At 44.5% G+C, this 23,206-nt stretch overlaps 1 protein-coding gene across 1 annotated transcript; it reads left to right on the forward strand.

The window, feature by feature from the left end:
- Positions 1-440: 440 nt before the first annotated feature.
- On the forward strand, positions 441-3,047 carry LOC148866990 (uncharacterized). The gene is made up of 4 exons (XM_088979531.1): positions 441-945; positions 1,418-1,945; positions 2,343-2,373; positions 2,457-3,047. The coding sequence occupies exons 1-4, from the start codon at positions 885-887 to the stop codon at positions 2,626-2,628; spliced, it is 792 nt and encodes a 263-aa protein (XP_088835657.1). The 5' UTR covers positions 441-884; the 3' UTR covers positions 2,629-3,047.
- The last annotated feature ends 20,159 nt before the right edge of the window (positions 3,048-23,206 follow it).

Raw genomic sequence — 23,206 nt, forward strand, 5'->3', positions numbered from 1 at the left:
CCTAAAGGCAAACTGATCTCTTAGATGGGACCCACAAAATTGAGGGCCCCAGTATGAGATGTGGAAGGAGAGTATCTGATCTCAAGGAACCTTCATGCATGTGATCACCATTTTCTCATCTTTTATAGTAGAGAAGTAGAAAGACAAGAAGCCTTCAAGCTTGGGCAGTTGGAATTTGGAAATCACATTCACACACACAATACTGACAACCCAACAGAAAAAAACTGAAGATCATGATCTGAAACCTTTAGGAGGTATTAAGATTAAGACTGAATTAAGGAATAAACAAAGGAGGAAACATGCACCCACCACCATATGATACTTCTTCTTCCTCTTCCCACCTTTGTCTTTTGATTTAGTCCCATAAACAGTAAAAGAGAAGCTCAAAAAGAGAAAGAAATGCATCCATCAACATAATCATTATCATTACTATCATCACTAGATCAGCCCACATACCAGACTTAAATTCCAAACAATTCACTCTTTGCCCCTTTATTTTTCCTGCTCTCATCTTTTTCTCTCTTTTTGCACCTGCTCTTGCGTGCATCTTCCAACACCTATGCCTCCCTTCTCAAGTTTTCTTTTATTCCTCCTCTCTCTCTTCCTCCCTCTTTCTCTTCAACCCAAGAAAGCTCTGATTCTTCCAAATATATGTATATTATTAACAAAGGGTCTAAAGATTAATCCCCCTTTTCTACAACTAATACAGCGGCATCAGTACTTATTTGAGAAATCTTTGCTGTTCTTTGTTTCAAATCAAGTAGAAAAATCCCAGCCAGCCTCAAGAGGCTAAAGAGGAAGAACAACAGGAAGAACAGCAAGGGAAAAAAAAAAGCAAAGAACAGAAATAGAAGAAGAAAAGGAAGAAGAAGTAGTTTGGAGTGATGGGTCCAAGAGTTCTTCAATGTCTCTTCTTCCTCTTCCTGGGTCTTCTATTTTGTTCAGGTGACTTATTTTTCAAACAGGGCTCTACTTTGTGCCATGTAGTTTGAATTTGATTGCCATTAATTCATCTGGGTATTTCATTCCTTCTTCTGATTGATCATTTCTATTGTTTGCTGGAAATTCCACCCTCTCTCTCGATCTCTCTATGAGACTACTTTTTTTTTTTTTTTTTGTTTGTAAATCATATTTCTTGCTTTATGTCTGGTATTTTGAATTTGCCTTTCTGTTCTTCATGTTGGTAAATATGGTCTTTGCCAGCACCAAACACTGAGTCAAGTTATTTGGCTCTGATCACACCAAGTATCTATTCTCAATTATCAACCATTAGAACTCTGGTCTGATGATTCTTCTCTTTTTAATTTTTATTCGGATTTCATTGGAGTGGTTAATTGAATATAAATACATTAATCCCTTCTTGTTATTAAAACGATACAAGTCTCACCTTGGTTCTGATTTGAACTTCTGTTTTCAGGCTTAAAAGTTGCAGAGAAAAAGGCTCCGATTGGCGCAACTTCGCACAGCAAAGAATTGGATCACAAGGGAAAATCGTTGGACTCAGTTTCAAAGTCGACCACACAATTGGATGTCACCACGCCAATAACAACCGTTCCGGTGGTCAATCCGACCACTCCGACAACAACGACCCCTACAACGACGCCGACAACAACCACCCCTGTAGTAAACCCAGGTGTAACTCCGGCGACCCCAGCCATTACAAGCCCGTACACCACTCCAACCACAGCCACCCCCATATCATCAGGTGGGAGCTGGTGCATCGCCAGCCAATCTGCATCGCAGACTGCTTTACAGGTTGCTCTGGACTACGCTTGCGGGTATGGTGGTACAGATTGTTCAGCAATTCAGCCAGGTGCAAGTTGTTACAATCCAAACACAGTTCGTGATCATGCTTCTTATGCATTCAATGACTACTACCAGAAGAACCCAATTCCTACTAGTTGCAACTTCGGAGGAGCAGCCATTATTACCAATGTTGATCCAAGTAAGCTACATCTGCAACCTAGATTCTTTTGCTTCCTGAAGTAATACATCATTGAAGACACAGAGACTGCCTAGAAAGTTAAGCTCAACTGGGCAATCCCAAATTTCCAGTCAGCATTCTTAATGATGTTGATCACAATTTTCACAGTCTAGTCTAAAAGTGAAACATTTCTCCTGGTGCATTACTGATCTTTCATCCTGTATCCAAGTATAGTTGGATATGGGTCTGTATAACTCTATTTCTCCTCTAATCAGAGAATCCTTTCCAGTCTTTCTGATTGCTCTTAACTGCCCAAACTGTAATCATGGAGAGGCAAATGAGTTTGCTTGAATTTATTTTCAAAGTTATGGTTTGAAATCTAACTTTCAGACATCATCTACTTTTACATTATTTGCAGGCACTTCGACATGTCAGTATCCATCAACTAGGTAAGTTGTTCTCAGCATCTGTAATTTCATTTTCTTCTGCTTGGTTCCAAAGAAAGAGTGCTCACTGGTTCTCACTATTACAGCACCGGCGCTTCGATTTTAAACACGACCAACCCAACTGGCTCTGGATCAACAGTTTATGGATCAGAACCTTCTGGCTCCACCGACTCAGCAGCCTCCGTTGCACATGGCTTGTCGCTTCTCTTCACCTCAACATGCCTCCTGCTGTCACTTCTCTCTGTAAATCGTCTCTGAAACAGATGGGTACCACAGTCACTTCGTCATTTGCAATTGGGATGGCAATTCGCTTAATTGCCATACTTGTTCTGCGTCCTTAGAGCATAAAGGAGCAGTTGCAGACCGATCATGGGAGATAATATTTATATCTTGAGGCTTTAGTCCTCGCAGTCAGGTCAGTGCTGAACTTGATCCATAAACGCCTATTGATCGGTCAGTCCAGAGCTCCCAGAAGACACAGAAGCAGCAATGTAATATGATGGTTTCCTGTAGTGGTAGAGCATCAGTGTAGCTAGTTAGTTCTCTCTTTCTTTGTAGCGTTAAAGGCAATAAATTTTCAAACGAGTCCACATGCCTTTTGGACTGCTTTTGTTGTGCTTAGGCCAGTTTAAAGGATTATAGGATACAGTAGTGAGAAAGGATGGTTCTTAGCTTAATTTCCTCTACTCATCTGCTTATTTACTTACGAATAATTTGGTTATTGGAGAAAGATGCTCAGGCTCCAAAATGCCTACTAGCTTAGGCGGCCTTTGGAAAATCTTTCTGTGCGGTCTTTTAGGCTTAGTTTGGAGGATTGAAAATTGGTCTTTTTTCTGTTTGGTAACAGAAAGCTAAGAAGCCCAAAAGATGTTCGCCCTAAAAGACCGAAATGGGGGAATTTCAAGAAGCTTTCAAATGAAGTTTTTAAGATTTTCCGTAGGATAAGTATTCTTTAAATTCATTTTTGAAGGCCTATAATACGTCTTTTGGTCATTTCGACTGTTGGAAGATCTTTCTAAAATAAAAAGAGTAAACGGCACCTTACTCAGAGACCAGGTAATAAACAAAATAATTGTACCATACTTGATTTCGAAATCTGAATTCATTACCCTGGTAGAGGGAGGAGAAAGAAAGGGGGAAATTGTCACTTATTGCCATCCAGAAGTCCGTGAGAGAGGGGTCTGTGGTTACGGTATGTCTGTGCTCATCATGATGGTTTTCGAAATCAGATTGGACTGGACCAGACAGTCGGACCGGAAAAACTGGCAACAGTCAGATGACCGGTTTCAGTTTTCCCCAAAATTGGATTTTTTTCAAAAATCATTGATTATGGTCAATAAACCGCTGATCCGAGCAATTAACTGTTCAAACGATTTTGACTATTTTATTTTTTTTGTCAGAATAAGCCCACTGTTCGGTTTAAACAATCAGACCGTTCTACCTGATAACCAAACCCCTGACTAGTTCGATCTCTGAATCGGTTTTAAAAACCATGGTGCTCATTGTTCCTCTAACCTAAAATGACTACTCAGCCGGTCCACACATCAAGCCTAAAATGTGGGCCCAGGACTGCCCTACACAGTCCTGGGCCAGGCATATCATATTATCATGTTGCTTCACAACGAACTTTACAGGTACATCCTATCGTATATCGAGAACATCTCTCATAAATAATAATACATAAATATGACTATGTAAAATATTTCCAATGCACAATATGATGTACCTTTGGTCAGTGTGAAGCGCCATTCGTGAGAGCAGATCCAGTCTCTCTTTATACACTATTTCAATGTGAGACCCACCTACGCACAGTCTTAAAAAAAATTAAGGAATTCTAGGTCAAGAGGCTCAGACCATTCTGATCGGCCCAGGAGAGGTGGCACCCCATGGCCCATACCCAATCTTTTCCCCTTTGTCCAGAGTCCAAAGAGAATTAAGCTTGAATAACGAGCCCCAGCTTGAGGCTTGAGGTTTCAAATTCCAGTAAAAGTGGCGAAGGAGATTGCTCAGAAGCTTTGCTTTTCCATGTAATGTGGCAACTTCATGGGCCCCCAGAGGCTCAGACCGCACTACCACGCGGTCCCCTGGACCCAAGAAGTTCCCCCACAGAAAATCTTCCAGGTTTCTTAAAAGCAGATGTGTACCAAAAGCCACTCAGTAACGAATCTGATGGCACGCAGACCCAGAACTCGTAGATACCATCCTCTGGTCGTCAAAGAGAATTTGTTGAGAGCTAAGGGAGCAAAGCAACACATGGTTATTGCAGACAAGGTCAGCCTCCGGGCTCTGTCAAGAGCTCCATCATGCATTGTTTTCTACCCGACTAGTGGTGTTAATTGGACTGGATTTGGTCCAATTCGATCTAATCCAATGCGAGTTCATTACAAATGGATCAGGTTTAATCCAATTCAATAAATATTTTAAATCATTTTGGACCGGTTTAATTTAATGTTTGGATAGTTTAATTTGTTCAAATTTGTTTTAATTTAGATTAATTCTAATTTAAATTTAATTCATTGACACCTATATTCTTATCTCCTATCAATGGACTATATATTGGCTCAGTCCAATCCAATTCAATATAAATTCATTATGGATGGATCAGATCCAATCCCATCCAATCTAATAAATACTTTGGACCATTAAGTCTGGACTAGTCCAATAAAATATATCTTGTTGGTCCATCTAATCCGTCCAAATTGATTTTGGTTTGGATGGGGTCCAATCCAAAACCAGTCCAGTGACACCCCTACAATCCGCATTGAACCGTTCGAACCGTCACCCAAAAATTATCAATTTGTTCCAAACCCATTCAACTTAGGCAGTTGAACTGTCAATCCATTTGATCTGATCACCATGTCAAGATTACATTACGGGTGTACAATAGGTCGGTTTGGTTCAATTTGGTTCAAACCGAGGACCTAACCGACTATTCGGTTTTACCATTTCCAATAACCGAACCAAATCAAATTATATTTTAGAATCGAACTGAACCTAACTGAATTTGGTTCGGATTTTGGTTTCGTTGAACCCTAGTTTCATATAAATGATAAGCATTTAATAAGTGTTATTAATTAAAAAATTTCAAATGGCCACAAAACCCAATGGTTTTAAATAATTAATTATTATTAATTAAAAGTTAGAATGACCCCAAAGCCCAACGGTTTTAATTAATCAGCTATTATTAATTAAGAGTTAGAATAGGCCCAAAAGCCCTATGCTAATTGGGAATTGGCGAATTGGCCATTTTCAAAATTAATTATTGATTAATGAATAATTAATGACTAATAAACAATTAATAATGAGTCTAGGTTTTAATTAGTTATTATTAATTAAAATTTAGAATGGGCCTAATGCCCAATGGAGAATTGACAAATTGTTCATTAGGAAATATAATAATTAATTAGCATAAAGTATTAACTAAAAATTAATATTTAATATATTTAACTAAATAACAATATTAATTCAGTTTTCGGTTCAGTTCAGTTGAAAATTTCAGTCAAACTGAACCGAAACCAAAAACCAACTTTTTTTTTAGAAAATAAAAACTGAACCAACTAATACCAAAAATAACCGAATCGAATTAGCTTATTCGGTTTGATTTGGTTCGATTTTCGATTTATCGATCGAATTTGAACACCCCTAGGTTAATGTATGTACAAACTTTAACTTTAATTTTGTGCTTGATTGTCCAATTGGGTAATTAGTGATCTTTTCAATTTTTGGTGATTTTTCAAGTTCTACATGTTGGAATGCCTTGTACCCGTTCTACTAAAACCAACATTTTTAAAACAATGCCACCGTGGAGCAGGAGGTCAGGCGGTAGAATCTCAATCAAATTATACCAATTACCAACTAGACCAGTCTGGCCTAGCTAATGCAGCATTGAGGGGTGTTTATGCATGAAATTCCCTTGTCTTTTGTCTCCATCGTAAGATGCTAAGTGCCCGTTTGGTAAGGTTTTCGGGATGCAGATTTTTGTATTCTGAGCTGGGCCTCCACGAGGGGTGCAACTTGGGCGGGCCCAGCCCGAGCCTGAACTGGTCCAACCCGAAATTTTACAGGGGCTGGGCTTGGATTTTCGGTCCTCGGGCTGGGCTCGGGCCCAAGTAGTTAGGCTTTTAATTTTTTAGGTTGGGCTCGGGCCTAACCCTTAGGTAGCCTAAACCTGGCCCGAGCCTGACCCAATTATATACATTTGTACATATATATATATATGTGTGTGTGTGTGTGTGTGTGCCTGTGTGTATATGTAAATATTGCATGCATATATATATATATATATTTATATATACATATTTGTATATATAACATTTGTGATGGAGGGAGATTTGGCCCGACCCTTTGGCCGTGCAACACGTGGAAACAATAGAGTGTGACCTAGCAGGAGTGCCAGCTCGACACAACAGCATACCCGTGATCCGAGGTGAGACCCGAGCTCCCCAAAGAGGAGCCCCGAGCTCCCCCAAAAGGAACCCACACCTCCCAGGAGGAAGAGCCCGAGCTTTCCCTTAGAGACCCCGAGCTTTACAAGGAGCACCGCAAAGGGCAAGAGCCCGGGCTAACCCACCTCAGGTCAGTTCGGGCCACCCTTCTATCCGAACTCAAGACTACCTCGCGCACCGCTCCGGCACTTCGGCTCCAGGTAGTGTGACCGATTAGGGGTCTGACACATGACAGCCGCACTCCAATGGCCACCTGCCACCGCCATCTCAGACGTTGCAGAGACAGCCCTGACAAGGAAGACAGTGGCGGTTATGTCTGCCCCCATAGAGGTGATGACACCCGATCTGGCAGAGGTATGGGAATGAGTGTACCAGGGTGGTTATAAAAAGCCCTCTTCCCCCAATGAATGAGGTATGTGATTTTTGTGCTCTTTGGTCTTGAAATCCATTGTTTTTCTTGCCTCCTCAAGAGTATTAACTTGAGCGTCGGAGTGTTCCTACCGGGTTCCTCCCCAGAAATCTCCAGTTTCTTCCTTGTTTCAGGCATCTTCAGCTCTGTCAAAGGCAAGGTGACCGACAGTTAGGACCGACTGGATTGCGTATCATCATTTGGTGCCGTCTGTGGGAAGACTTCAAAATGCCTCCCCTAACTTTTAATTCTCTCTCAAAGAAACCTTTAGTATCCATGGCTTCCTCCAGTAGTAACAGGCACAACGCCGACTTGAATGCTATAGGGAAACACCCTCAGCTCGCCACTGTATGCATTAGATAGTTCACCATCCCCTCTCGGCGGACGGAATCCCTAGCCTCAATGCACCAAGCACGGTAGCACCTGTGAATGTTCCCCTTCCCCTCCCTATTGAAACAACCTTCACCGAACCAACTGTTGTCCCTTTGGCGACCAGCCAGAATTAGCTTGGTGACTTATTGCAATGCATGCGAGCCATGCAAGCCCAACTGTAATAGTTCCAGCAACATCAACTCCATTAGCAGAAAGTACTACACCACATTTCTCAGTATCACTACCAACAACAGTTCCCCCAACTGCCTCTAAACCAACCACAACTCCCACCTCGGCACCCTGCTATCAAGCCGGTCAAGTCCTCTCCTCAGGGCGGGCGCCTTGGCCGAGGGGAAGCTTCCCAGCCGCAGAACCCCTCTAGAAGCCAGGCCTCATTCCCGAGCAGGAGGGAAAGACTAACTACCTCCGCCTCGCAGCTCGCCGACAGATCAGGAACCTCCCACCCAATCAAGTCGGCACCTCGACACTCTAAGTTCGAGTTCCTGCTCGCGGAAAACCAATTCGGCGTCCTGTCCGCGGACTACCACCAGCAGTCCGGGCCCATTGAGCTCGGCAACACCGAGGCTAGCAATGCCAATACCAGGCATTCTAAGCAGCAACGGAGGCGCCGACGAAGTCGCTGAACTACCACCTGCGTCCTGCCCGAGCTCCGAGGTAAAGAAGAAGCAAGCTCGAACGAGGTAAAGGTTACTCCTATTCTTTTAGTCCCTTCCCCCTGTCTTCAAAACTCCTCATCATTCCCATGCCCAAGGACTTCAAACTCCCCCCACTAGACAAATATGACGGGTCCTTTGACCCCAGTGATCATGTTGATGCTTTCCAGTCCCAGATGCACCCGGCGAGGGCCAGCGAGTCCTGCATGTGTGTGGCCTTCACCACCACCTTCAGGGGAGTTGCCCGCACTTGGTACAGGAACCTGGCCCCCGGGTCGATAAGGAGCTGGGCCCAGTTTGTGCAAGTCTTCACCGTGCACTTTGTTACCAGCAAGCGGTGTCCCCGAACCGAGGAGAGCCTCCTCGAGATAGTCCAGAGGGAAGGAGAATCCATCCAAGGCTATGTCAAATGGTTCAACGATGCGTGCTTGCAGATACCGCGCCTAGACCCTGCAGTACAACTCGCGACAGCTAAGAGGGGGGTGACGCACAAGGAATTCAAATGGCACATGGTGGTCAACTAATCCGCGACCATAGCTGAATTCCTCAAGCTCGCAAACAGATTCATAAGGATAGAGGAGGAGATCAACCAGAGGACTGAGGGCGGGTTTGAAAAAAGGAAGAGGGAAACCGAACTCCCCAACCAGGATGACAGGAGGAAGAAAGACTCAACTTGGGTTGCGAAGCCAAGTGCTCCGTTCCGAGCTCCCATGGCGGATCGGGTGGACTACATGCCCTTGAACACAAAGCGGGCTGAGATCCTGATGACAATCAAGGACGACCCATACGTGAAGTGGCCCCCTCGTCTGAAAGGGAACCCGAATGGGAGGAACAAAAATTTGTATTGTAGCTTTCATAGAGACCACGATCATAGCACCGAGCATTGTAATAATCTTCACAACGAGATAGAGGAACTTATCCGTCGTGGATACCTTAGAAATTTTGTATAGCATAATAATAATAATAACAATAATAAGATAGGTCGGCAGGGGGAGCACAACAGAGATGCCCCCGAGTCTAGCGGCCGGCCAACAGAACAGTCATAGAAACAACCCCCAGAGGAAAGGCCAGTTCGGGGAACGATCCATGTGATCGCTGGAGGATCGATTGTAGCAGGATGCACCTAGGCAGCAGCTCGGGCATCAACCCGTGAGGCCACCAGAGAAGAACAAAATCCTCCAAAGCGGCCAAGGACGGAAGACCCCATATTCTTCACCGAGGATGATGCGCGCGGGGTTCTCTACCCCCATGATGATGCATTCGTCATAAAGGTAAAGATCTATGACTTCGAGGTCAGGCACGTATTGGTTGACTTGGGCAGCTCGGCAGATATTCTCTTCAAAGCCGCGTTCGACCAGCTTCAGTTGCAGGGGAGTGACTTGAAACCCGCAAACACTCCTTTGGTGGGCTTCAGCGAAGAAGAAGTTAGACCCCTCGGGAAAGTGACAATACCTGTGGAAGTCAGCACATGACCCTGCGTAGTCAGACTCAACCATGACTTCCTGGTGGTCGCAACGCCCTCCCCATACAATGCCATAATAGGTTGGCCAATCACCTATATTCTACGAGCGGTGGTCTCCACTTATCATTTGGCGATGAAGTTTCCTACAGACTTCGGTGTGGGGTAGCACAGGGCGACCAGCTCGAGTCCCGCAAGTGCTATGTTGCCACCCTAAAGGGAAATACCAAGGTGGCCGGCGACCTCGAACTGGAGCGGCCTACAGAGCAAGGCGAAGAACGAGCTGCCCACGGAAGAAACAATCGCTGTTCCGACCTCAGCCGCAGACCCAGCTCGGATGCTTCAGATCGGTGCTTCCGTCCAGGAACCCCTACGAGCTGAGCTGGTAAGTTTCTTACTCCAAAATTTAGACGTTTTTGCATGGTCCGCAACAGAGATGCCCGGTATAAACCCCAACCTTATAACTCACAAGCTGAATACTGACCCTGTAGTTAGGCCCATTGAACAGAAGAAACGCAACCTAGCCCTAGAGCGCTAGAGGGTGGTCGATGAGGAGGTCGAGAAGCTCCTTGCAGCAGACTTCATAAAGGAAGTTCATTACTCGAGTTGGGTGGCCAACCCAGTTTTGGTAAAAAAGGCAAATGGCAAGTGACACATGTGCGTCGACTACACCGACCTAAATAGAGCTTGCCCAAAAGATTGCTTCCCCCTCCCCAAGATTGACCGCCTAGTGGACACGACCTTGGGACACGAGTTGCTAAGCTTCCTAGATGCCTACTCGGGCTACAACCAAATCAGGATGGACCCATTAGACGAGGAAAAAACTGCCTTCATAACCGAGTTCTGCCTGTACTACTACAAGGTTATGCCCTTCGGACTGAAAAATGCTGGGGCAACCTTTCAAAGGCTTGTGAATAAGCTGTTTCAACCCTTAATTGGCACAAAGATAAAATGTTATGTATACGACATGGTCATCAAGACACCGTTTTTGCATGAATTATTACAAGACTTGCATTCAGTCTTTCAAATTCTGCATCAATTTAGCATGAAACTAAACCCAAACAAGTGTGTCTTCGGTGTCACCTCGGGTAAGTTCTTAGGGTACATCATCAACAGGCACGGTATTGAGGTCAACCTGGACAAAATAAAGGCCATCCTAGATATGAGACCACCCCGAAAAGTAAAAGAGATTCAAAGATTAAACGAAAGAATAACTGATCTGAGTCATTTTATGTCTAAATTAGCAGACCGTTGCCTACCCTTCTTTAAGACAATGAAAAGCAAAGGGTTCGAGTGGAACCCGGAATACCAGCTCGCGTTTGATGAGCTCAAAAGATACCTTGCCAGTATCCTAGTTTTGATCCGGCCCAAAGAGGATGGTGTTTTAGAACTGTACCTCTCGGCAAGTGACGAAGTGGTCAGTTCGGTACTAGTAAAGGAAGCAGATCGGGTCCAACGACCCATCTACTATGTTAGTAAAGTATTGCAGGGAGTGGTAAACGAGATATCTAGAGATAGAAAAGCTAGCCTTTGCGCTGGTCATCGCGGCCCACAAATTTCGTCCTTACTTCCAAGCCCATACAATCATCGTCCTCACTGACAAACCCTTAAGGCAAGTATTACTCAGGCCCGAGGTCAAAGCCTAAGCCTTGGCGGATTTTGTTGCAGAATGCACGTTCAACTTCGAGGTCCTTAGCTCGGTTGAGCACGAAGCTCCCAGTTTGGGTGAGGTCAGTGCTCCCAGGCCGGTTGAGTCCGAGCCCCATGAGGTCGCACCCAGTTCGGTATCTCTCCTAGTCAGGCCAAACGCGAACTGGGATGAAGAGCCCTGGATCCTTCACGTTGATGGCTCCTCAAATCAGCAGGGCAGCGAAGCCGGTGTAGTTCTCCACAGTCCAAGTGGCACAAAATTGGAGTACGCGCTACACTTCGAGTTTGCGGCATCCAACGATGAGGTGGAATACGAGGTGTTGATAGTCGGGCTAGCCTTGGCGCGAGAGATAAAAGCAAAATACATAGTTATCTGCAGCGATTCCCAGCTTGTGGTCAACCAAGTTACAGGCGAATACGAAGCCCGTGAGCCAACTATGATCGCCTACTTGGCAAAGGTAAAAGAGGCTCTGCTTACCTTCCAGTCACACTTCATCAAGGAAATCCCGAGGTCAGAGAACGCTGAGGCTGATGCCCTGTCCCGGTTAGCCAGCACTAGTGACAACACCATGAGAACTGTGTACATAGAGGACCTACCTCGGCCTAGCATTCTCCGGGGGGCAGAGGAGGTCGCTCCTGTCGCCCAAGCAGAGCCGAGCTGGATTGATCCACTCGTGAGCTTCCTACCACATGGAACCCTCCTCGCAGACCGCAACGCCGCTAGGAGGGTAGAGCGCCAGGCAGCCAAGTACGTCATAATAGACGGACGACTGTACCGGAGATCCTACATGCTCCCCTACCTACGCTGCTTGTGGCCTCCCGAAGCCGAGATCGTACTCCACGACATTCATGAAGGCCTATGTGGCGGACACCTGGGAGGCAGGGCCCTCGCTCAGAAAGCAGTATGACAGGGGTACTATTGGCCAACAATGAAAGCAGACGCTGTTGAGCTAGTTAGGAAGTGAGATAAGTGCCAAAAGCATGCCAATATTCACCACCAGCCCGCCGCCGACCTCAAGTATCTCACCAGCCCATGGCCCTTCGCACAATGGGGTATTGACCTACTCGGGCCATTCCCGCCAACAACAGGTGGGAGAAAGTTCCTAGTAGTGGCAGTAGATTACTTCACAAAGTGGGTTGTAGCTGAAACTCTCGTAACAATCACAACTCGAAACGTACATAACTTCTTCTAGAAGAACATAGTGTGCTGCTTCGGGCTACCTCGGATACTGAACTCCGACAATGGCAAGCAGTTCGAAGACATCAAATTCCAAGAGTTGTGCCAAGACATGAGGACCCAGCAAAACTTCACGTCGGTTGCGCACCCACAAGCAAACGGTCAGGCAGAAGTCATGAATAGAGCTATCCTCTGTGGACTAAAGGCCAGGCTAGACCGGGCTAAAGGGTTATGGGCACACGAGCTGCCCAGCGTCCTATGGGCATACCGAACTATAGAGAAAGCTGCCAGTGGAGAAACCCCCTTGAACCTCACCTATGGCATGGTGGTAGTCATCCTAGCTGAAATTGAAATCCCCTCACTTCGGTTGGAAGCATACAGTGATAATACTAATAACAATGAGCTACGTACCAATCTCAACCTTCTTGACGAGATGAGGGACCTCACATACATCAGGACCGCAACATACCAGCAAAGGGTAGCTCGGTACTACAATGTTAGAGCCAAGAGGCGAAATTTCGGCGTCGATGACTTGGTTCTCCTCTAGGTCATGGTACCTGAGCCCGATATTGGCAAACTCGGGCCGAATTGGGAAGGACCCTACCGAGTAAAGAGAGTACTTGGGGGAGCGTATGAGCTCGAGACCCTGGAGGGTAAACAGATACCCCGAGCTTGGAACATCGTTAACTTAAGATGATATTACCTATAAATTATCAAACTAAGTGGTTAATGAGCCACTACCAGAGCCTAAGGGCCAGAATGTCGAGCTAACAAGGACCTCAGCACCGTAAGACCCAATCGCCTCTTTGGCATGGGCAAGTGAAGGCCAAGTACTAGCACCGAGCTGACGATGACCTCGGCACCTCATCAACAAATTCTTGCCTATGTTAACCAACCCAAGTGGAGAACTGATTGGGCGTATAGCCTTACTATGTTAACTAGCCTCGGGGCCCAATTCTACCAGTTTGACAATATAGTCAGTTCGGTAAAAGAGAAAAATGACAATGCTCAACACTTAATAAAAAAAGGGACATTTCATTGCAAAATACTGTCTACATTTTATTCCAAAAAAAAAAAAAAAAAAAACGAGCTCGCAGGCTCGACATACATCAATTTGGAGGCACATATCCCTTCCTTCAGAAGGAACCTAGCAGCACTCAGAGGGTCCGCTTTGTCTTCAGAGTCCGCATCATCGTCAGCCGCAGCAGTCATCTCCGGAGTGATGCGCGAAGTGGTTATGGCATTGGTGTCGAGCTTGGGGAATGCATGCCTTATCATCCATCGGCTCAACTTGAAACCCCTCCGGTACGAGTCCACCATCAGGTCATCAAAGCGCGTCGAAGCAATGTCGTTGCCGATGGCCTTCACCTTAGCATCCTCAAGGCCCTGGAGGAAGATCTTGGTCTTCTCCTTGATGTCGGCCTGGGGGTATTTGACCTCGTGCTCAAGGCCCCTTTCGAGGTCGCGAGGTTCTTCACCACAATCCTCAGAGCCCTGTTGTCCCTCTAAAGCCTCTCTAGTTCGGTCTGCTGAGCCAAAGAATCACCCTCAAGACGACGAATCCGCTCCCGAGCTACCTCCAGCTTGGCCTATGCCGCCCTAGCTCTGCCTGCGCTACGTGGGAAGCCTCCTCGGCAGCTTGTGCCCGCTTCAGGCTTCTCTCCGCCTGAAGAGTTAGGGTATGGATGGAGTTTACCTGCCAAGCGAGAACAAGTCAGTCTGACAAAAAGAGAATAATAGCACAAGGAAAATACCAGGAGAAACCACTACGACTTACCACCATGACGTGTGATGCAGCGCATGCCCCGATGTGATTTGGAGGGAGGTCAGCCCACACCGCAACCTCCCCAGGGTTAACAACCTTCTTGCTCTTGCGATGAGCATAGCTCGACATCAGTATGCTACCAACCCCCTCCTAGCTCCCCGAGCTGGAGAGCACCGTCTGAGTGTGGGAGGCTGTGGTATCGATATCCCGAGCCTTTGCTATCTCGGGCTCTACTGTGGCCTCCGGAGCAGGCCCAACCACTTCGGGCTCCCTAGGAGACTCCAGGTTGATGACTAGGCGGTGGCTTCGGGCTTCGGGCTCCATGGCCCGAGGAGATCCAGCGCGAGCCCGCTTGGTAGCCTGCTTTTGCCTCTTCATCCCTTCGAGCAAGTTGGCACCTCGGGTCTTCTCCGCCTCCATGACACCTGCAAAAGGAGCTCGACATTAGTAAAAAAGAAGGAAAAAGAAAAAGAGGAGAAAAGAAACTGAGCAAGAAACCTACCCGAACTCATACCGACCTGGATAAGCTTAGCCTCCACAAGATAATCTTTGCACTCGAGCCCGAGCTGGGCCCAATCCTAGAGGCCCTCCAGCGTGTCTTTGTCTAAAGTAATGCCGGGGTCGGGAGAAGCTGCCCTCCAATTAGAAGGAAACATCCACCCTATAGCACTTTGGACTATGAAGTAGTCCCACTTCCACGCCGAGACCTTACTCGAAAGCTTGTGCAGGTGTTTTAAGCTCGGGCGGGGAGACAAGTAATAGGCCCGCCTGCCCCCAGGGTGGGAACCCGTTTGCTTCTTGAGCATCAGGATGGCGAAGAAAATTTCTAATTCTAACAGAAGGTAGTGTGTGCAACAAAGGGAGATGGTCCCAATGACGTTTTGGATAGAGTTCGGATGAAGCTGACCAATGGTAACATCGAAGTGATTCAAGACTTCGACGATAAGGGGATGAATAGGAAGGCGCAGCCTGGCAATGAGCTGCTCCCAAAAAATCACGATCTCGTATGGACCGTGCTCCCAAGGGAAGTCGCCCGTGTGCAAACCATAAGTGTACTCCCTGGGCAGGTTGAACTGACAAACAAGAGACCGAAGTCTCTTCGACGTCATGGTGGAAGGTTCGAACTTGTCTGGCATCCGAACTTGACGGGAAGTGGATGCCAGGCTACTCAAACTGGACTGACCCGAAGACTCTACCTCGGGTCCACCCAGAAGGCTATCGGAAGCAGCTCGGGCTGAAGTCCCTGCCTCAGACCCTAAAAGACGATCTAAACTACCCGAACTACCTGAACTGGACATAGAGGAAAGGAAAGGAAAGGAAAGGAAAGGAAAGAAAATGGAAAGAATCTAAGGAGACTCACCAAGGAAAAAACTACCGAGCTAAGGAGAGAAACGTGAGCTGAGGAAAGTGATGCGAGCTCAGGAAGCGTACTGAGAAATGGTGAAGGAAAAGTGACCTGGACCCCCACTATTTATAGCCGCTGTAACTGCGCATCAACGACCAGGATTAAAGCCATCCAACAGCTCTTAGGAAAACCGGCTACACGACCCCCGAGGTGAATTCAATTTAGTGTGATATTTTGATGTCCGTAAACTAATAACGTTTGACGTCTGCACGTGAGCCGTACGCAACCCGAGTTGACCCATGGTCAAGCCAGGCCTGTCTCGATCGAGCTAAAAGAATGAGCAAGTCAGATAGGAGGCTCTCCGAACCGGACGAAGAACGCCACGAGGAAAATCTCCCTATCATCCCGTGAACTCCCCAAGAGGAGCCCCGAGCTCCCCCGAAAGGAACCCACACCTCCCAGGAGAAAGAGCCCGGGCTTTCCCTTAGAGACCCCGAGCCTTACAAGGAGCACTGCAAAGGGCAAGAGCTCGAGTTGACCCACCTCGGGTCAGTTCGGGCCACCCTTCTATCCAAACTCAAGGCTACCTCGTGCACCGCTTCGGCACTTCAGCTCTAGGTCGCATGACCGAACAAACCATACCTGACACCAAAGAAGTCCGTACTCGGAGGCGGCGCGCCTGACCAATTAGGGGTCTGACACATGACAGCTGCACTCCAACGACCACCTGCCACCGCCATCTCAGACGTTGCGGAGACGGCCCTGACTAGGAAGATAGTGGTGGTTATGTCTACCCCCGCAGAGGTGATGACACCTGATCTGGTAGAGGTATGAGAATGAGTGTACCAGGGTGGTTATAAAAAGCCCTCTTCCCCCAACGAATGAGGTATGTGATTTTTGTGCTCTCTGGTCTTGAAATCCATTGTTTTCCTTGCCTCCTCATGAGTATTAACTTGAGCATCGGAGTGTTCCTACCGGGTTCCTCCCCGAAAATCTCCAGTTTCTTCCTTGTTTCAGGCATCTTCAGCTCTGTCAAAGGCAAGGTGACCGACAGCTAGGACCGACCAGATTGCGTATCATCAAATTCTATAGATTTTTTGCATACATATTTACATACATACATAAATATATGTACATATATTTGCATAAATACATTTATATATGTATAATTTTAAAGTGGGTTCATTGACCAACTTGAGCCTGTCTTGGGCCCGAGCCCAACCCGAGTGCATCAAATAATCGGGCGGGCGAGGCTCAGGTTGGGAAAATTGGGTTTGATCTCGGGCTCGGGCCTTAAGCCCAAATTTTAGGTTTGGGCTTGGGTTGACCGTAAACATGGCCCAACCTGCCCGATTTGCACCCTTAGCCTCCATTAGGGGTGCAAATGGATCGGATCATGATCCAATTCTATTTGGTCGATATATATATATATATATATATATATATATATATATATATATTATTTATAAATATATTTATTTTTTATAAAAAACATTTATATATATGGGGCGGATCTTGGTGTCCTCTTTGGGCGTGAACACCAACTTTGGGAGATACTACTTCTCTGGATCAGGTATAATTCCTCCCTTTCCTTTTTGGTTCAGATTTGGTTCGATTATGGTTCAAGTACGACCCTTGAATATTATATTCTAAATTTAGGGAATACGATTCCCAGTTGGGAGAAGGTAGGAAAATTTTTGAAAATTTCCCACCCATTCCGCAATCTTTATGGCGTCCATTAGATGGATCCTACCATTCTTTCAGTGGTATCAGAGCCACAGGTTCGAATCTTGAACCAAAAGAAAATCAGATCTGAACCTGCACAGATGGACAGAAGATGTTCTGCCAAGATTTGCACAAATTGTTTTCTTTATTTCAAGAAACTGTTTCTTGTTAAGGGCGATTGATCTGAAATTAATTTTTGTTAAATCCAAAATTTATTTAGAACTATTCTTTATTTATTTTGATTTAATGGATTGTTCGAACCTGGAGATCGCAATGCAGATTTGGTGCAGATGGTTAGCGCACCCTGTTTCCTTTTTATTCATTTATTTTATTTAATTCGGTCTGTAATTTTTTTTTAATTTTCTAGACTGAATGTATAGGATTTGATCAAGATTGTAATTAATTAATAGAAATAGGATTTCTGTTATTTTTTATTTTATTGATTGAAGAAGAAGGCGACGCTGGAGATTTACAGATGGAGAATTCGCTTTCTGCGGTTTGCAGTTTGTGAAACTGCAACCCTAGTGATTAACCTCTATTTTGCAGGTGGTACAAACAGTCCATATTTGATTTGTGATTGTCTAAAATTAAAATTATTAATTTTAGTTCTTTCATGAATTAACTCTTGAATTGAAATTCAGTTTCGGACAATTTCGGACTAGATTGGACCAAAACTATTTGGACCGAATCTAAGGTTCGAAGGGGACTATTTTCAGTCCAATTTTTCTCACACTTGTTGTTCAAAATTTGATGTTCAATTACAGGGATTAATTCGGCCCACCTATAAAGCCTAGTTTTAAAAGGTTAAAACTGCAAAAGCCCACTCTTGTGAGAAAAGCTGTATGGGTCAAACTGCTGACTCGATTCAGCCCATACACCTAGTCGACATTAATTGTTAATGTTATGGATTTTAAATAGGCTGTTCAATGGGCTTTACAACCGGTAATTGATTGGATCAATTATTCCTTTACATGTGATGTTTGGATGTTTGATGTGCTGCGACTTTGGGCCATAAGCACTTGGCCCATGACTCGTTAGTGGCTCTTGCGCACACCATGGCTGAATGTACATCATTGCCATGGTGTTCCTTAAGGTCATTGGATGACTTCTCCTTATATGGTGGGTCCCACAACCCTGAAAAGGGATGCGTACGGAAACCCTACTTTCTTATGGCCCACCAAAAATCGAACTTTATGAAAGTCAGTGGGAGCCACTCTGGTTTGACTTAAAATTAGAACTAAGGCGTAATTTTGTTCCCTCCAGCAAATATGAGTGCATGCGATAGGGAGATTCATATGATGGACTCTCTAAAGGCCTTCCATCATTAGCACAACGATGGGTCCTTCAGTAATGAGGAAACACACCATAAAATTGGGCTATCCATTTGCTGTTAGGTCTGTCAGAGTGTTTCATAAGATGATAGGAGCGTCATAGACCGATGTGGGAGGGGTTTCACCAGAAAATGGGAATTCTCTCACAGTACCTTGGCATAACCTAAATATGATGGGTGAGTACTCATTGGACAGAAAGGTTTACCTGAAAATGTCTTTGAACCTTGTCTGACAGAGGCCAAAGGGAAACTCATTTGATGAGTGGATGTGATCTGTCGCAGAAAGCAGAAAGGTGGTGGGGTTATGCAACTGAAATAGTTGGCCCCATGTACTCTATGTGATTTCCCACATTTCTAGAGACATTTCTCTGTCTCCATCACTGAGAAAGGAGGGAAATCTTAGAGATGAACAAATGGAAATGGAACATAGATTAAAAACCATATCTATGTAGGTAACATGAATCAAACTGAGGTTGTGGACTAATGTCATTGCTATTTTATAAGAAAATGGCAAACGGTCAATTCGCAAAGCTTCTAGACGACAATAAGCTTAAGGGCCCAAACTATGCCGATTGGTACAAAAATCTTATGCTGGTCCTAACTTCCGAAAAGTTAGATAAGGTGGTGAAAAATCCTGCCCCGGAGCGTCCGGGTAATAGGGCTTCTGAGGCCCATAGGAGGGACTACCAAGATTGGGAGGATAAGAACTCCCTAACCCACTACTTTGACATTGCCTCACTGGACAACTCAATATAGAGGCAGTTCGATCAGATCGAACTAGACAATGACATATTGGACAGTCTAAAGACAATGTATGAAGGGCAGAACTGTTCTACTCGACAGAAGGTCCTAAAACTGTTCATGACTGTGTAGATGTCCAAAGGGCAGAAAGTTCATGACCATTGTCTCCGGATGATGGGCTACATTAACGAACTCGAAGCCCTTGGATCCAGGCTAGATCTTGGCACGCAAGTGGATGCCATCTTGAATTCTTTGCCCTCTTCCTTCAATGCGTTCACAATGAACTACAACATGAATAAGCTGAATGTCAGCGTCCAGGAACTCAGCAATATGTTGCAGAGGGCCGATGATCTACTTAAGAAGGATGAGCCCGTGGTTATGTTTGCTGAAGCTAACAAATCGGGCAAGAAAAAGAGAAAGGCAAAGAAGCCCCAGAAGAAAGCTGCAAAGCCCAAGAAGCAGAAGAAGAACAAGGCATCTGATGTCTGTCACTTATGCAAGCAGACCGACCACTAGAAGAAGAATTGTCTTGCCTACCTGGAATCTAAGAAAGGTAATGTCGAAACTTGTGTCATAGAAACTAATATGTTAGTTACTTTTGTGTCCTGGTGTGTTGAATCTGGGGCTTAAATTCATGCGTGTAACTCACTGCAGGGGTTCAAAGTTAGCAGAAGATTGAGTGAAGGCGAAGTGACACTATTCTTGGGAACGACTGCAAGTGTTGCAACTGTGGCAATAAAACCATAGAATTAGTCTTTAGAGAAGGAGTGCTTGTACTTAAAGATTGTCTTTATGTACAGAACTTAAGAAGAAATTTAATTTTTGTTTCTAAACTGTGTGTTGATGGATATACTATTAAATGGAATAACAAATTCATCGCATGCGAGGTACTGGAGAATGATCTCTATGTTCTACATCATTCTCTGAAAACTAACTTAACCGAAACTACGTCGGTCAAAAATCCCAAGAAAAGGACTCGTGATACAGTAAATCCCACATGCCTCTGGCATTACCGATTTGGCCATATCGGTGTTGACCGAATCACAAGGTTGGTACATGATGGTCCTTTGGATTTTCTAACCATAGAAAATCTTCCCACTTGTGAGTCTTGCCTCCAAGGTAAGATGACTAAGCGACTATTTGACGGTAAGCCTGAAAGATGTGTATGCACACTTGACCTAATACATAGTGATGTATGTGGTCCCCTGAGTGTTAGGATACGGAATCAACACGTGTATTTCATCACCTTTACAGATGATTTTTCACGATATGGTTACGTGTACGTAACGAGACACAAGTCAGAATCTTTTGAAAAGTTTAAAGAGTTCGGACAGATAGTCAAAAAACAGTTAGGGAGAGAAATTAAGGCCCTTTGATCGGATCGAGGTGGCGAGTATCTCTCTGACGAATTCAGTGACTACTTGAAGGTCAATGGGATAGTGTCACAATTAGCTCATCCTGCCACACCTCAACTCAATGGTGTTTTAGAGAGGAGGAAAACGTCATTGTTGGACATGGTCTAGTCACTTCTTGTACGCTCAGAATTACCCACATCCTTTTGGGGATATGCATTAGATACTGCTATCTACGTGCTGAATCGTGTTCTAACCAAATCAGTTCCGAAGATTCCATATGAATTATGGACCGGGAGGAAGCCAAGTGTAAGGCACTTGAAGATTTGGGGTTGTCCTGTTCACGTTAAAAGAATGAGTGCGGACAAGTTGGAATCCAAAACCAGCCATTGCCTATTTATAAGCTACCCAAAAGAATCGGTGAGCTATCTATTCTATGACCCAAGTGAGCAGAAAGTGTTTTGCAGTCGAAATGCCTAATTCTTAGAAACCGAATACATCATGGACACCCATCGTCAGGAAATAGTTCTTGATGAGGAGAGCTCAGGAGCAGTGGGAAATGTCCCACAAATTCTAGATAGTGACCAACCTAGAAGATCTACTCGGGTATCCAGGCCACCGGTCCGATATGGTTATGACCAGGATAGTTATTTGGTGGAAGCCTTGACTAGTGAGGAGGATCCTGTAATTTACATGGAAGCTATGTTAGACATAGATTCCCAGAAGTGGGTGGAGGCCATGAGAGTTGAAATGGACTCGATGGAAACCAATGGAATCTGGACTCTAGTAATCTAATAATAATTAGTCCCTATGTTTTAGGTTAATTGAGATTGGTATTTGATTGAGCTTATAATGTACAACCTAGGCATATGATTTACATCAAGTCTTAGACATAATTAACATGACATAATATAAACTTCTTGGACTTAAAGGATCTTTTTTTTTTTTTTTTTATCTCATGGTGGTCAATGTCATATTTGGAGAGATTTTTCATAGTTGATAACTGTTCAATGCTTTACTTCATTTACCATTTGTTAATCATTTTTATCTCAATGAAAATAGCTACATACTTGGCACAAACCATTAGTACTCTCAATGAGTTGGTTATCATCAAAACACATAGGGCCAACATCCCCCTCCCCCAAATATTTTATGATGACAAACCATTGATGAAAAATAGTAACAAGCACTAATTAGAGAGTACAATGATCACTCCCCTTGTCAACATATCATCCAAAAATATTGATGCACAATATAGTTATTTAAGCACAAATATTCATATAAATAGGAAATATTTCAATTAAGCACAACTATTAAAAGCTCCCCTTGAGCAAGATAACTCTCCCCAAGCAAAATAATTATTCAAGCACAAGCGTAAAGCATTAAACCTTAAAAAAGGATACTTATACTCCCTCCAAGTAACTTAAACATTTGAATACAATATATAAAATTCCCCCTGAATATGTGAGGGATTGGCCATTTTTCTCTCATTAACTTCTCGAGGAGATGCCTCTTTTCTTGAGGGAATAAAAAATTGCAAAAATATGAAGTTGTCTTGGACTGGTCCACCCCTTTCTCTTTTATAATCTCTTATGGAGCTATCTCCTAAGCTAAGTTGTCATGTGTTGGCTTAATTAGCCATATTAATTATGGACCTTAGGCCCATCAGCTATAAGGCTCACGACATAAGAGTGTTGCATGGCCAACTTAGGCCTGATTTGTATGGCATGAGACCCCACAAAGACTTCAAATAAGTCCAAATGTGTCTGGCCAAGCCTTTGTAAAAAGGTTTGGTTGAATTCACTACTAAACGTAATGAACTGCTGAGCACATTACTATGGGCTTAATATGGGCCCAACGTTTATAGTAAAATGATCATTGAATTCAACCATCCTATGAAGATCGAAGGATAATGGACTTAAGTAAGATAAATCCCATAAGATAATCAGCCCTGTAATGGTCTCTTACACTTAACATCTCGGCCTGTAATGATCAAACACTGCCTGACAGGGAATGACCTCTCCTCTGGCTGTAAGGTGCAGTATTACACTCTCTACTCGAATGGATCCTGGGAATTAAAACCTTTAACAAACAGTTTTCGTAAAACATTAATATATATAACTAAATATATTTTGCAAACCAAATCTCAAACACAGTTGAAATACACTCTTAACAGTTTAGGTTTCCTTTAGAGAGACTGTAAACCCTATCATTCACTTTGTTCGACAATGGGGTCGATCCTATCACTATGATCACCCACTCAAGTGAATTCTCAAATTGTCCCAACATACCAAGGTTTTGGCTCTTGATAGATCTCACTGATTAGCATATCAAAGACAGGCCAATCCAACACATAGTGCAGTTCCATAATCAAGTATAGGGGTTATCTGTA

This window comes from Nelumbo lutea, chromosome 3, assembly GCF_056320005.1.
Source record: "Nelumbo lutea isolate HS-2025 chromosome 3, American lotus-T2T, whole genome shotgun sequence".
NCBI classification, from domain to species: domain Eukaryota; kingdom Viridiplantae; phylum Streptophyta; class Magnoliopsida; order Proteales; family Nelumbonaceae; genus Nelumbo; species Nelumbo lutea.

Bases quoted from the DNA above. Each gene is read 5' to 3' on its own strand.
- LOC148866990 (XM_088979531.1), top strand. From the start codon at position 885: ATGGGTCCAAGAGTTCTTCAATGTCTCTTCTTCCTCTTCCTGGGTCTT. The intron at 1,946-2,342 runs GTAAGCTACATC...CATTATTTGCAG, and splicing joins TATTACCAATGTTGATCCAA to GCACTTCGACATGTCAGTAT. The intron at 2,374-2,456 runs GTAAGTTGTTCT...TCACTATTACAG, and splicing joins TGTCAGTATCCATCAACTAG to CACCGGCGCTTCGATTTTAA.